The 14,947-nt window shown below is 43.0% G+C and overlaps 1 protein-coding gene across 2 annotated transcripts in view; it reads left to right on the top strand.

Moving 5' to 3' along the window:
- Positions 1 to 984: 984 nt before the first annotated feature.
- The window catches only part of SART3 (spliceosome associated factor 3, U4/U6 recycling protein), a 67,301-nt gene continuing 53,338 nt past the window's right edge, over positions 985 to 14,947 (top strand). The window contains exons 1-2 of one of the 2 annotated variants that reach the window (XM_089691215.1): positions 985 to 1,213; positions 11,382 to 11,508. In XM_089691215.1, the coding sequence (XP_089547341.1) occupies positions 1,025 to 1,213; positions 11,382 to 11,508 (316 nt within the window). In that variant the 5' untranslated portion in view covers positions 985 to 1,024. The remainder of the gene's footprint in view (positions 1,214 to 11,381; positions 11,509 to 14,947) is intronic. The other variant, XM_089691217.1, reaches the window with a different exon arrangement.

Consider the following 14,947-nt stretch of genomic DNA (forward strand, 5'->3'; position numbering starts at 1 on the left):
TAATTGGTTTTCAATGCATTTACGAATTAATTTTTAATCATGTCCCTGTACAGTGTTTATGCCTTTAAAGTGCACTTTATAAAGAGTTTTGAACAGATAAAAACCTTTTTTTGACTTTTTTCTGACCTCCGGAATGGATTAATTGGTTTTCAATGCATTTACGAATTAATTTTTAATCATGTCCCTGTACAGTATTTATGCCTTTAAAAGTGCACTTTATAAAGAGTTTTGAACAGATAAAAGACTTTTTTTTTTACCTCCGGAACGGATTAATTGGTTTTCAATGCATTCCTATAGGAAACTGGGTTTCGGTTTACAAATTTTTTGCAATACGAAATGTCCCGGAGAACGTATTAAATTTGTGAACTGAGGCACGCCTGTATAATTTTTTTTTTGCACGTATGGTAGCAAAGCAGCACTTTTTTTTGCATATATACGTTATGATTTATGTGTGGGAACACATTTTTTTGTTTCTGCAGCAGTCTATACTTATGTGTTCAGTCTAATTTTGAATTTAATTTTCACATTTTAAGGCAAATTTTATTTTTGAAGCTCATTTCCATAAAACAACCCCTTGAGACTATGCTGTGATCTCTCATCTATGTGAGCCAAGTCCCTCTGTCCCTATCAGTTGCTATGTATACATACATATATACTGTACATGTTGAACAGCTAAATGAGTGTATTTCTTTCACATTATTACACAGAGCTCTACCACACATCTACTCCTCAGCACTAAAAACCCTCTGTGAATCAGGCGTAAAATAAGTGAGGACCCCAAAAACGCGGGGTTTCGGTTTCCCTAGAGACGGGTCTGACCTCTCGTGCCTGCATAAAAAAAATAATATTGCTTTAGTTCAAATCTTTACTTTGCGTGATAAACACTTCCACTGTACAAACTAATATAACGATTCTCAGTTGATATTGGAATTCTGAATGCTTGGGAAGAGCTCTATTCCAGACAGGAACCGCCGTGGAAGGCCCTCCCGCCCAGCAACGTTGTGAATTCGTAGTAAGGATCGCAATGGCGGACGCCGAACAGGAGGAAAGAGAGAGCCTGCGTTTGGCTGAAGAGGGAGAAGAGGAGATGGAGTCGGAGGAAGAAAAACAGCAGCAGCAGGGAAAGGGTTCGTCTGAGGAGTCAGGAGAGTCTTCTTCCAGTGAGGAGGATGATAAGGAGTGTGAGGTGGAGATCCAACGGCTGGAGGAGCAGGTAATGTACTGAGGGGAGGAGGAGGCCTCGCAGGCAGCTCGCTTGTCCGCAATGGGGAGAAGGGCAGTATACTGGGGGGTTCATTCATACATAACCTTCAGCCTGCCCTGACTGCCATTATCACACAGCAATGAACGAAAACTGTACGTCAACCAATCCGCTTCTAGCGTCAGCGTGTTCAGTAAGGCTCTGAAAATGAAAGATTGAAGCGGATTGGTTGTCATGCACAACTGCTGCAGATTCCATCTGCTCCAGGCTTAACCACTTACCCTCCAGAGGATTTACCTCTTCCTGACCAGGCCATTTTTTTGCGTTATTGTAACTGACAATTGCGTGGTCATGCAATGCTGCACCCAAATGCAAATTACATTTATGTCTGTTTTTTTTCCTACAAATGGAGCTTTCTTTCGGTGGTATTTGATCGCCTCTGTGCCCTGCAGTGCCACCCACCTGTGCCGCCCAGCAGTGCCATCTATCAGTGCAGCTCCATCAGTGCCACCTATCAATGCTGCCCATCAGTGCTGCCTATCCATGCCACCTCATCAGTGCTGCCTATCAGTGCAGCCTCATCAACGCACATCTGTGAAGGAGAAAAATTACCTGTTTGCAAAACTTTATAATAGATACAAAGAAAAACTTTTTTTTTTTAATTTTTTGCTCTTTTTTTTGTTTATAGTGCAAAAAAAAAAAAAAAACACCCAGCAGCAATTAAATACCACCAAGAGAAAGCTCTATTTGTGTGAAAAAAAAATAAATAAAAATGTCATATGGGTACAGTGTTGCATGACCGCACAATTGTCATTCAGAGTGCGACAGCGCAGAAAGCTGAAAATTGGCCTGGGCAGGAAGGGGATATAAGTGCCCGGTAGGCAAGTGGTTAAACATGTCCAGTAAAAAATCAAATTTCGTCATCAATTTAGGCCAAAATGTATTCTGCGACATGTCTTTGCTAAAAAAAAAAAAATCCCAATATGTGTAAATGAATTGGTTTACGTGAAAGTCATAGCGTCTACAAATGGCGGTATATATACTGGAATTTATTTTTTTTTTAATACTAGTAATGGTGGCGATCAGCGACTTCTAGTGGGACTGCAGCGGGCATTCTGACACTGGGGGGGGGGACTGTCACTGACATCCCCAGAGACACTAATACAGTCATCAGTGCTAATAAAAAGCACCTTGTGGTCGACAGCTGAGGCCGCCAATGGTGGCGCAGGTAGGTCCCGGCTTACCCAGAAATACAAAATCACATATATATACATGATTTTGCGTAGCTCTGCCGCCCTGTAGCAGTAATTCTGCTATAGGGCGGTCGGGTAGCGGTTAAAGTGTTACTAAACCCAGGACCCTGCATTTTCTACATCTGGTCACAGTACACAGAGCATGTAAGTGCAATTATTTTAGTAAATATAAACTGCATTTTGGGTCCTGCCACACAGGCGTTCTGTTTTGTTTTTTTTTTTTTAATTCAGATCAGTTATATTTAAAAAAAAAACAAAAAAAAAAACTGATCAGTTTTTCATCAGTTTCTCGTCATTGTCTCGTCAGTTTTTAAATCAGTTTTTTACATTCTTTACCAATGCAAAAATGGAGCGTATGTCCGTTACATTTGTTTTTCGTCTGTTCTGTTTTTTTTTTACGGAAGAAAAATAGGGTTTTCTTCCATTTATAAAATGGATGCAGACATTAACCACTTGCCGCCCAGCCACTGTAGATATATGGCGGCAGGGCGGCACTCGCAGGCAAAACCACGTTTTAAAACGTGTGTTTTGTAAACAAATAGGGGGCGCGCACGAGGCTCGCTGCTGCCCTATTTGTCCCGCCGATCACCGCCGCAGATGTGAGTCGCCGGGTCACAGCCGGTCCTTAGCGGCTGTTTCCCGGCGATCGGCGGCAAACAGTGACAGACAGCACAGCTGCAGTAGCTGTGCTGTCTGTCACTTCCCTGTCAGCTCGAGGATGAGCTGATCAAGAAAGAACAGTTTCTCTTTCTCGATCAGCCTTGTCCCGTGCAGCACACACCCCCGCTCCCTAGTAAAACACTCCCCTCACTCCTATAACCCTTCCCTGCAAAATAAAGTTAACCCCTTCCTCCCCAGTGCCATTAGTACAGTGTCAGTGTTTTTTTTTTTGCACTGATCACTGTATTAGTGTTTTTGGGGATGTCAGTAACCCTAAGTCAGTACCCCCCAATGTCAGAATGTCCACCGCAGTCCCGCCATAAGTCCCTGATCGCCGCCATAATTCGCTGATCGCCGCCATTATTAGTATAAAAAAACCCCTAAAAATCCCAGTATCTTTCCTGCCATTTGTAAACGCTATACCTTTCACGTAAACCAATTAATTTACACGTATTGGGTTTTTTGTTTTTTTTAGCAAAGACATGTCGCAGAATGCATTTTGGCAGAAATCTATGACTAAATTGGATTTTTGCACTTTTTTTTACTGGACATGTTTTATAGCAAAATGTCCAAAATATTGTTTTTTTTTCCTCAAAATTGTCAGCCTTTTTTTTTATAGCGCAAAAAATAAAAACCACAGACGATCAAATACCACCGAAAGAAAGCTCAATTTGTGGGGAAAAAAAGGATGTAAATTTTATTTATGTACCGTATTGCATGACCGCGCAATTGTCCGTTAAACTAGCGCAGTGCTGTATAGCAGAAAAATGGCGTAAATTGCAGTATCTATACCATAGATCAGCAATGGGCAAACTACGGCCCGGCGGACCTTTTAATCCGGCCCGCAGAGCTAGGCTCCCGCTAGGCTCCTCTCACAGTCCGCCCTGAAGACCGGTGTAGCATGAAAATCTGTCTCCTCTGAGGATCTGTCCCCCTCGACGTATCTGCGCATGTGCCGGAGATCGCCGATCGGCTGCTAATGCCTGAAACTGGCACATGCGCAGATACGTCGAGGGGGACAGATCCTCATAGGAGACAGATTTTCATGCTACACCGGAACGGCGCAGGAAGACGGCGAGAGGAACGGGCGGAGCAAAGGTAAGTGAATTGACACAGGGGGGACTTGGGGACTTAATATGGGGGATGAATTAATATGGGGAATGAATTACTATATGGGGAATGAATTACTATATGGGGGATGAATTACTATAGGGGGGATGAATTACTATAGGGGGGATGAATTACTATAGGGGGGAGGAATTACTATAGGGGGGATGAATTACTATAGGGGGGATGAATTACTATAGGGGGGATGAATTACTATGGGGGAATATTACTATACTTACTATGGATGACACATACACATCATTCATCTACTCTTGGTCCGGCCCCCGGGTCCAATATATAAACCCATTGCGGCCCTCAAGTCAAAAAGTTTGCCCACCCCTGCCATAGATTGTAGACACTATAACTTTCACACAAAGCAATCAATATACACTTATTGGGATTTTTTTACCAAAAACATGTAGCAGAATACATTTTGGCCTAAATTTATAACTAACGTTGAGTTTACTATATATTTTTTTATAGCTGAAAGTAAAAAATATTGTTTTTCTTCAAATTTTTTAGTATTTTTTTGTTTATAGCGTGAAAAATAAAAAGCGCACAGGTGATCAAATACCACCGAAAGAAAGCTCTATTTGTGTGAAAAAAAGGACGTAAATTTCGTTTGGGTGCAGCATTGCATGACTGCGCAATTATCAGTTGAATTAGTGCAGCGCCGAGTAGCAAAAAGAGGCCTGGTCATTAAGGGGGGTAAATCCTCTGGAGGTCAAGTGGTTAACGGATGTAAACAGATGACCCGTTTACAACCACTAGTACAAAAAAATACAAGGGTGTCCATTTTTTATCTGTAAACAGACATGAAAAACGGACATACGGAACTCCCGTGTGAAAGGACCCTTTCTCATCAGCAGTATATAGCAGTCTAATGACTTCTATTAGTGCCCAGCAGAGCACTAGTTTAAGCTTGTAGGAAGAGTTTTCATTCTCCCCTGATTGTCCTATGAGGCTGCGTAACCCTTGACTCTCTGTCTGGACAGTGCTGATTGGCCCTGTGCTGATCGCATGCACCCTCCCAAGAAAAAAAAATAGCAATACACACCAAATTGAGCATGTGCAGCTTGCCCCCAAGGCTCTGTTATATTAGGAGAAGGATTGGGGACTGTAGAAGAAGGGGAGGATCAGAAAAGACAGGAGCAAACATTTTTTTTACACAGTGCGGAGGATTAACTTCTTAGTTTCCAAAGTGAGTATACCAAGCATGCTTTGCTGCATATACAGACTGATTTTACTGTTGTGGGTTTAGCAACACTTTAAAGTGAAACTAAATTGAAATGAAAGAAATCTCAAGATTAGGTGGGCTGTTTAGAGCAGAAGGGACACGATATGCCTTTTCTGAAATAAAATGGATCAAACACTAGAGATGCACCGATAAATCAGAGGCTGAAAATGAGGTTATCATCGTGGTGCCAATAATGGCCACCGAAAATAGAAAAGGTAATACTACCGACCTAGCTCTGCCTTTCTTCCAAACTCAGCGTTCAAGCCTGCCCTCGATGCACATGGCTGGCAGCCAACAGCCTGCTGATTGGATTTTCTAGCTTGAGTCACGCTGTCTTGGCCGTCCTGCTGTCTGATTGGCTGGGGCCGTTTGAGCCAACTGATGATTGGCCGCTGGCCACCACCATTCAGGGCTGTCTAGGTCTCTTCTTTTTCTGTCTGTAAGTCAGAGCAAAGATAAGTTCTGTGTACACTGATCCATAGTAGCAAATCAAATGTCATCCTGTGCACAGATCTGAACATACAGGCCTCAATAGTTGAAGCTGAATGCTGAAGGAAAGAAAAAAATTACCCATGCAGTGGGGCTCCCCCAACACTACAAGAGTTAAGTGCATGTTTTTGCCTAGGGTACCTGGAAAAAGCCTGAAGGCTGTTTCATATGGGTGACCAGGGGGAGATAAAAAAGGGTCAGTTGACCTGCAATTTTACCTCCCTTCAACTGCCCACCTAAATTCTGCCATTACAGCTAGATGGGGCTGTCCACATGCTACAGCAATTTTTACTTTGCTAGCAGAGTCTTGACAGGCAGCCTTTCAGATATGCCCATTAGAGAATGCCACAACTGTCAGCCAAATGCTTGGCTTGCCGTTGCGGTGCATTTTCTTTTTTCTTATAAATACAAAAACACTCTTGAGATGATAAAAAAGCAGATATTCAGGATGTGGCAGGATTGCCTCCTGAACACCTGGCAGTTGCTGCTATGTTCCTTTTTTGAGGGCAGTAGGCATTGCCGCCTGTGTGAGAGCCCTTACGTACCTCATCCCTCATTACCCAGGCAGCCAGTGTTCCACTCTTCTGTCCAACACTCCAGTTATGAACAGGCCCTTAGTGTCCTCACCTACAATGCAGGACTGCTGGTTTTACACTACACTTGATGTTAGAGCTGCCATCACTTTTTAGAGAAGCGGCTCTAGAGGACTGGTCTCATGGAAGGGGGAGCCTGCTGAAGCAGAGGATAAGGTAAGTGAATAATAATACAATTTTTCCGTAATACCCTCTACAAAAACAAGCATTTAACACTTTTCAGTGTGGGGGGTACACCACTGGAAGAGTAGTATTGAGCATTCCCAGAGTTCAGCTTTCACGTTATTTTAAAGTCAAAACTTTTTTCCAGTATGGGGGGTGGGTGCTATCTGTATCTCATTAGTGAGATTTCACTTTACTTCATATCTTTCATTGTCAGGGATATCCCCTCTTAGCCATTCTGGGAACAAGTGTCCCATATGGAAGATTTTCACCTCTATTTCTGTAGTCTCATGAAAACTCAGATGTTGATTTACCATCACTTTTATTTCCGGTGACATTAATGATCAAAAAAGTTAGAGGGTGCATCTCCTTAACTAATTCTAAACCAGTAGTACTTGCTTTCCAGAGGATACTTCCAGAGTAAATATATTGTAGCAGTGTTCCCAGAGGCATGATGGGATTTGTAGTTTCACGACAGCTGGAGTGCAGAGGTTGCATACCTGTGGTATAGAATGTAGGCACTGATAAATTTATATATATATATATATATATATATATATATATATATATATATATATATATATATATATATATATATACATATACAGTCAGGTCCATAAATATTGGGACATCGACACAATTCTAACATCTTTGGCTCTATACACCACCGCAATGGATTTGAAATGAAACGAACAAGATGTGCTTTAACTGCAGACTGTCAGCTTTAATTTGAGGGTATTTACATCCAAATCAGGTGAACGGTGTAGGAATTACAACAGTTTGCATATGTGCCTCCCACTTGTTAAGGGACCAAAAGTAATGGGACAGAATAGTAATCATAAATCAAACTTTCACTTTTTATACTTGGTTGCAAATCCTTTGCAGTCAATTACAGCCTGAAGTCTGATAGACATCACCAGACGCTGGGTTTCATCCCTGGTGATGCTCTGCCAGGCCTCTACTGCAACTGTCTTCAGTTCCTGCTTGTTCTTGGGGCATTTTCCCTTCAGTTTTGTCTTCAGCAAGTGAAATGCATGCTCAATCGGATTCAGGTCAGGTGATTGACTTGGCCATTGCATAACATTCCACTTCTTTCCCTTAAAAAACTCTTAGGTTGCTTTTGCAGTATGCTTTGGGTCATTGTACATCTGCACTGCGAAGCGGCGTCCAATGAGTTCTGAAGCATTTAGATGAATATGAGCAGATAATATTGCCCGAAACACTTCAGAATTCATCCTGCTGCTTTTGTCAGCAGTCACATCATCAATAAATACAAGAGAAGCAGTTCCATTGGCAGCCATACATGCCCACGCCATGACACTACCACCACCATGCTTCACTGATGAGGTGGTATGCTTAGGATCATGAGCAGTTCCTTTCCTTCTCCATACTCTTCTCTTCCCATCACTCTGGTACAAGTTGATCTTGGTCTCATCTGTCCATAGGATGTTGTTCCAGAACTGTGAAGGCTTTTTTAGATGTCGTTTGGCAAACTCTAATCTGGCCTTCCCGTTTTTGAGGCTCACCAATGGTTTACATCTTGTGGTGGACCCTCTGTATTCACTCTGGTGAAGTCTTCTCTTGATTGTTGACTTTGACACACATACACTTACCTCCTGGAGAGTGTTCTTGATCTGGCCAACTGTTGTGAAGGGTGTTTTCTTCACCAGGGAAAGAATTCTTCGATCATCCACCACAGTTGTTTTCCGTGGTCTTCCGGGTCTTTTGGTGTTGCTGAGCTCACCGGTGCGTTCCTTCTTTTTAAGAATGTTCCAAACAGTTGTTTTGGCCACGCCTAATGTTTTTGCTATCTCTCTGATGGGTTTGTTTTGTTTTTTCAGCCTAATGATGGCTTGCTTCACTGATAGTGACAGCTCTTTGGATCTCATCTTGAGAGTTGACAGCAACAGATTCCAAATGCAAATAGCACACTTGAAATGAACTCTGGACCTTTTATCTGCTCATTGTAATTGGGATAATGAGGGAATAACACACACCTGGCCATGGAACAGCTGAGAAGTCAATTGTCCTATTACTTTTGGTCCCTTAACAAGTGGGAGGCACATATGCAAACTGTTGTAATTCCTACACCGTTCACCTGATTTGGATGTAAATACAAATTAAAGCTGACAGTCTGCAGTTAAAGCACATCTTGTTCGTTTCATTTCAAATCCATTGTGGTGGTGTATAGAGCCAAAAATGTTAGAATTGCGTCGATGTCCCAATATTTATGGACCTGACTGTGTGTGTGTGTGTGTGTGTGTGTGTGTGTGTGTGTGTGTATATATATATATATATATATATATATATATATATATATATATATTTATATATACACACACGATATAAAAAGTCTACACACCCCTGTTAAAATGTCAGGTTTCTGTGATGTAAAAAAATGAGACAAAGCTAAATCATTTCAGAACTTTTTCCACCTTTAATGTGACCTATAAACTGTACAACTCAGTTGAAAAACAAGCTGAAGTCTTTAGTAGGGGTTTGCACAGGCAATCCGACTTCTCCAGGATGGCACATCGATATGTGCCATTGCCAGAAGGTTTGCTGTGTCTCCCAGCACAGTCTGAAGAGCATGGAGGAGATTCCAGGAGATAGGCAGTTACTCTAAGAGAGCTGAACAGGGCTGTAGAAGGTCCTTAACCCATCAGCAGGACCGATATTTGCTCCTTTGTGCAAGGAGGAACAGGATGAGCACTGCCAGAGCCCTACAAAATGACCTCCAGTAGGCCAATGGTGTGAATGTCTTTCCCCAAACAATCAGAAACAGACTTCATGAGGGTGGCCTGGGGGCCCAATGTCCTCTAGTGGGCCCTGTGCTCACTGCCTGGCACCATAGAGCTCGATTGGCATTGCCATTGAACACCAGAATTGGCAGGTGTGCTTTTCATAGACGAGAGCAGGTTCACCCTGAGCATATGTGACAGATGTGAAAGGGTCTGGAGCCATGGAGAACATTATACTGCCTGTAACATCATTCAGCATGGCCATTTTGGTGGTGGGTCAGTGATGGTCTGGGGAGGCATATCCATTGAGAGACACACAGGCCTCTGCAGGCTAGACATTGGCACCCTAACTGCCATTAGGTATCGGGATGAAATCCTTGGACCCATTGTCAGACCCTATGCTGGTTCAGTGTGTCCTGGGTTCCTCCTGGTGCACGACAATGTCCAGCCTCATGTGGCAACAGTATGCAGGCAGTTCCTGGAGGATGAAGGAATTGATACCATTGAATGGCCCACATGATCTCCTGATCTAAATCCGGTAGAACACCTCTGGGATGTCATGGTTCAGTGTATCCTTTGCTGCCAGGTTGTACCTCAGACTGTTCAGGAGCTCAGTAATGCCCTGGTCCAGATCTGGGAGGAGATACCCCAGGACACCATCCTTTGTCTCATTAGGAGCATGCCCCGATGTTGTCAGGCATGCATACAAGCACGTGGGGGCCATACATAGTTAGTCTGGCTGAAAAAAGACAAAAGTCCATCCATACAAACTACTGAGTATCATTTTGAGTTGCTGCAATGAAATTTCAGCGAAATGGACTAGCCTGTTGTATAATTTTTTTTCACTTGATTTTCGGGGTGTCTTTGAATTCAGTTCTCTGTAGGTTGATAATTTTCATCTCGATGAAACGATGGGGCATCCTTACATTCCTAACACATTACCCAGTCCATATAAGTATAGCTATCCAGCATGATATATCTTCCATTAAGATTTGAAGATTTGATGTCTTTTCAAAGTGCTCCTTTAATTTTTTTTGAGCAGTGTGTGTATGTACAGTATCTCACAGAAGTGAGTCCACCCCTCACATTTTTGTGAATATTTTATTTTATCTTTTCATGTGACAACACTGAAGAAATGACACTTTTCTACGATGTAAAGTAGTGAGTGTACAGCTTGTATAACAGTGTAAATTTGCTGTCCCCTCAAAATACCTCAACACACAGCCATTAATGCCTAAACCGCTGGCCACAAAAGTGAGTACACCCCTAAGTGAAAATGTCCAAATTGGGCCCAAAGCGTCAATATTTTGTGTGACCACCATTATTTTCCAGCACTGCCTTAACCCTCTTGGGCATGGAGTTCACCAGAGATTCGCAGGTTGCCACTGGAGTTCTCTTTAACTCCTCCATGACATCACGGAACTGGTGAATGTTAGAGACCTTGCACTCCACATTCCGTTTGAGGATGCCCCACAGATGCTCAATAGGGTTTAGGTCTGGAGACATGCTTGGCCAGTCCATCACCTTTATCCTCCGCTTCTCTAGCAAGGCAGTGGTTGTCTTGGAGGTGTGGTTGGGGTCGTTATCATGTTGGAATACTGCCCTGCTCCCAGTCTCCGAAGGGAGGGAATCATGCTCTGCTTCATTTTGTGTGTGTGTGTGTGACACCTGAGAAGTATATTTAGTTATGTCTAAAACAGGGATTGTTTGGCAGTGATTAAAGGGGAAAAGACTGAAATACAGCACCCACATCTAAGGATTGGCAAGCTGCAATAATATTTGTTGTTTGGTTTAGGTACGGTTTAAAGAGAAGCTTAGCGGTTGCCAGTACTAGAATTAGTCACATAATATAGCATATTACTGCTTGTTCACACCATAACGCACCTCGTCACCCACATTGTAACACACAATAATGCTCTGTGTTTTCTCATTTACCAGCTGTCAATCAACGCCTTTGATTACAACTGCCATGTTGACCTCATCAAATTGTTACGGCAGGAAGGGGAATTGGAAAGGCTGCGACATGCCCGTCAGAAGATGAGTGAACTTTTCCCATTAACTGAAGGTATACTTTTTTCTGCCGCCTTTCTATTTTTAATAGTGTTTCTTTAGCCCCAATACTTCATTTCTTATTTTGTAAAATTTGGAAATGGTAAATATCCCTAATATACTCAGTAGTGCAGATATCAGATGCATACAAGTAAATAGGGTTAACAAAATAAACAGTACATTGCCAAAAGTATTGGGACACCCCTCCAAATTATTGGATTCAGGTGTTCCAATCACCTCCATGGACACAGGTGTATAAAATCAAGCACCTATGCAGACTGCTTCTACAAACATTTGTGAAAGAATGGGTCGCTCTCAGGAGCTCAGTGAATTCAAGTGTGGTACCGTGATAGGTTGCCACCTGTGTAATAAGTCTATCCGTGACATTTCCTTACTACTAAATATTCCATGGTCAGCTGTTAGTGGTATTGTAACAAAGTGGAAGCAACTGGGAACAGCAGCAACTCAGCCACGAAGTGGTAGGCCACGTAAATTGACAGAGTGGGGTCCACACATGCTGAAGTGCACAGTGCGCAGAAGTCGCCAACTGTCTGTAGAGTCAATAGCTAAAGACCTGCAAACTTTGTGTGGCTTTCAGATTAGCACAACAAGAGTGCACAGAGAGCTTCAAGGAATGGGTTTCCATGGCTGAGCAGCTGCATCCAAGCCTTACTTCACTAGATGCAATGCAAAGTGTTGGATGCAGTGGTGTAAAGCATGCTGCCACTGGACTGGACATGTTCTCTGGATTGATGAATCAGGCTGGTCTGTCTTGCAATCTGATAGACGTGTCTGGGTTTGTCAATTACCAGGAGAAAGTTACTTGCCTGATGGCATTGTGCCAAGTGTAACGTTTGGTGGAGGGGGGATTATGGTGTGGGGTTGTTTTTTAGGGGTTGGGCTTGGCCCCTTAGTTCCAGTGAAGGGAAATTTTAAGGTGTCCGCATACCAAGTTATTTTGGACAATTTAATGCTCCCAACTTTGTGGGAAGAGTTTGGGGGTGGGCCCTTCCTGTTCCAACTTGACTGCGCACCATTGCACAAAGAAAGGTCCCTAAAGACATGGATGAGCGATATTGGGGTGGAGGAACTTGACTGGCCTGCACAGAGTCCTGACCTCAACCCGATAGAACACCTTTGGGATGAATTAGAGCGGAGACTGCGAGCCAGACCTTCTCGTCTGACATCAGTACCTGACCTCACAAATGTGCTTCTGGAAGAATGGTCCCATAGACACACTCCTGAACCTTGTGGACAGCCTTCCTAGAAGAGTTGAAGCTGTTATAACTGCAAAGGGTGAGCCAACTCTATATTGAACTTTACGGACTAAGACTGGAATGCCATTAAAGTTCATGTGCGTGTAAAGACAGGTGTCCAAAAATTTTGGCAATATAGTGTGTGTAAACATTTCTGTGTTGTAACAAGTGACAAAATGCATTTACCCTTGCTGTGTAGTTGACGGAATACACTTTTTATTTTCGCTTAGGAGAAGCTAACAACATAGTAGAAGATTGCTCCACACAGTAATAGCTTTAGCTGAAATCTTTTATTTTGGATCTGTCCCTTGCACAGTTATCCATATAACACTGTTGGAACAGTAGTTCTTCTTTTATATATATGTTTGATTTCTGTTTTAAGGCTCATTACACGATGTAGTACTTGCAAGTGAGACATCTTGTTTTGGACTCTGTTTGTGGCAATTTTTTGATGTTTGGTCCACAGCTCCACATTTCCAGAGTTCATGGATGCACACTGAGATCTTTAGTTTATTTTAAAATTCTGATTTTTTTTTTCAGTCAGGTAAAATGGAATATTGTTTATGAACACTTCATGTGTACATATATGGTACATGTACAGTGAAAGGTGTAGCTGTAGGCTGTTCACTAATTTTCTTGGCTTACCTTTAGGTCTTGTGCATTCGGATGAACGAGCATGGACAGTAACAAGATATAGCATATTGCTGCAGCTTGGCTGACAGGTGGTTGTAGACAACTGTGATCAATAAGCCGGTACAAAGTAATGACTAGCTGACAGGAGCAGCAGCTGTCAGCCGTACATGTTTAACTGCACATGAAGTGGGAACCTACATTGGGAGGCAGATGTCCATTTCTGGACACATCTATGTGCATCCATGTTTGGACATCTGTCCCTTAATTTCAGGTAACCCCTAGATGTGTAAATACATACAAACAGCAGTGGGTTCTGACGGTCTGATATTGTTTTGCACAGGCTGAGTGTCCACAGCTGTCTACATGCATGCATCAGCCGAGCCTCAGAAATACCCTTGGCGTTATCTGTGCCGATCATCTGTGTGAATGTGACGTTAAAGCAAAATACTGGGCACAAGTTAAAATACACTTGCAGTAGGCCTTGTCCACACTGAAAGTATTAAATGCTCGTTAAGCCTGGGGATAGAGGAATAAAGTGTAATACCTAGTTTATTCCTCACTCTGGCAGACTCCCTCAATCTCTGGGACCAGTCCCGCACAGCCACCTCTAAGGCGCTTCGGTCAGCGATTGCATCAAGCACAATATAGGATGCCAAGGGCTTGGCCACAACCTGGGGCACTGGACAGAGCAGCGGAAACCTTGCTGAAGTGAGGAATATTGTAAGTAATAGTCTCTTTCTCTACCCCCCCCCCCCCCCCCCAGGCTTAACGAGCATTTACCCTTGCAGCGCAGGGGAGCCCCATTGCATGAGTGTTTGTTTTTTGATCCTGGGCTTCAACCTTTTTACTGAAAAAGAAAATTGCTTAATTGCTCACAAGTTTCATGGAGAGAGAGGGAATCTGGAGGCTTACAGCTTCTGTTGTGCCCACATGCCCGTACATATTCTGTGAAGAAAAAAAGGGAGAAATGATTTAATACATGGTTAAAGGCTAAGTGTACGTGCTGATGTGCTCCACAGTGAGCCATCACCTTCCAATGCTGCTGCTTTCCTCAATGTTTGACGAACACAAAGACAAGGTCAAACATTCTTTCCCAACAGTCAGGGTTTAATATCTTTGGGAAATCGTGTTTGACCTTACCTTTTGTCTGGGTCAAACTTTGAGGTAAGTGGCAGCATTGGAAGGTGATGGATCAGTGGTGGTGGAGCACATCATCAAGTATATATTGAGCACACATGACATATGCATGTCACGAAACACAATACTTTGAAGAAACCTCTTAGGGCTCGTTCACACTTGACTGTTTTATCAACTCTTGCCAAACGCCCCTATAGCGTTTGGCAAGCGTTGGTCCAGTGTTTGCGGAGCGTTTTTTAACGCTCGGCAAACGCCTAATGCGCGGTTCAGCGGCGGTTGCTAGGTGTTTGCCAAGCGTTAAAAACGCCCTACAAACGCCTATAATGAAGTTTGAATGGTGTTACCGCTCCGCAAACGTGTCGCAACTGCACCGCAAACGCCGGCCGGGCGTTTGCGGAGCGGCACCATAGACTAGAATAGGAGGCTTCA

This window comes from Staurois parvus, unplaced genomic scaffold (assembly GCF_062004578.1).
Source record: "Staurois parvus isolate SC_StPar_1 unplaced genomic scaffold, SC_StPar_1.0 ptg000556l, whole genome shotgun sequence".
Taxonomy (NCBI): domain Eukaryota; kingdom Metazoa; phylum Chordata; class Amphibia; order Anura; family Ranidae; genus Staurois; species Staurois parvus.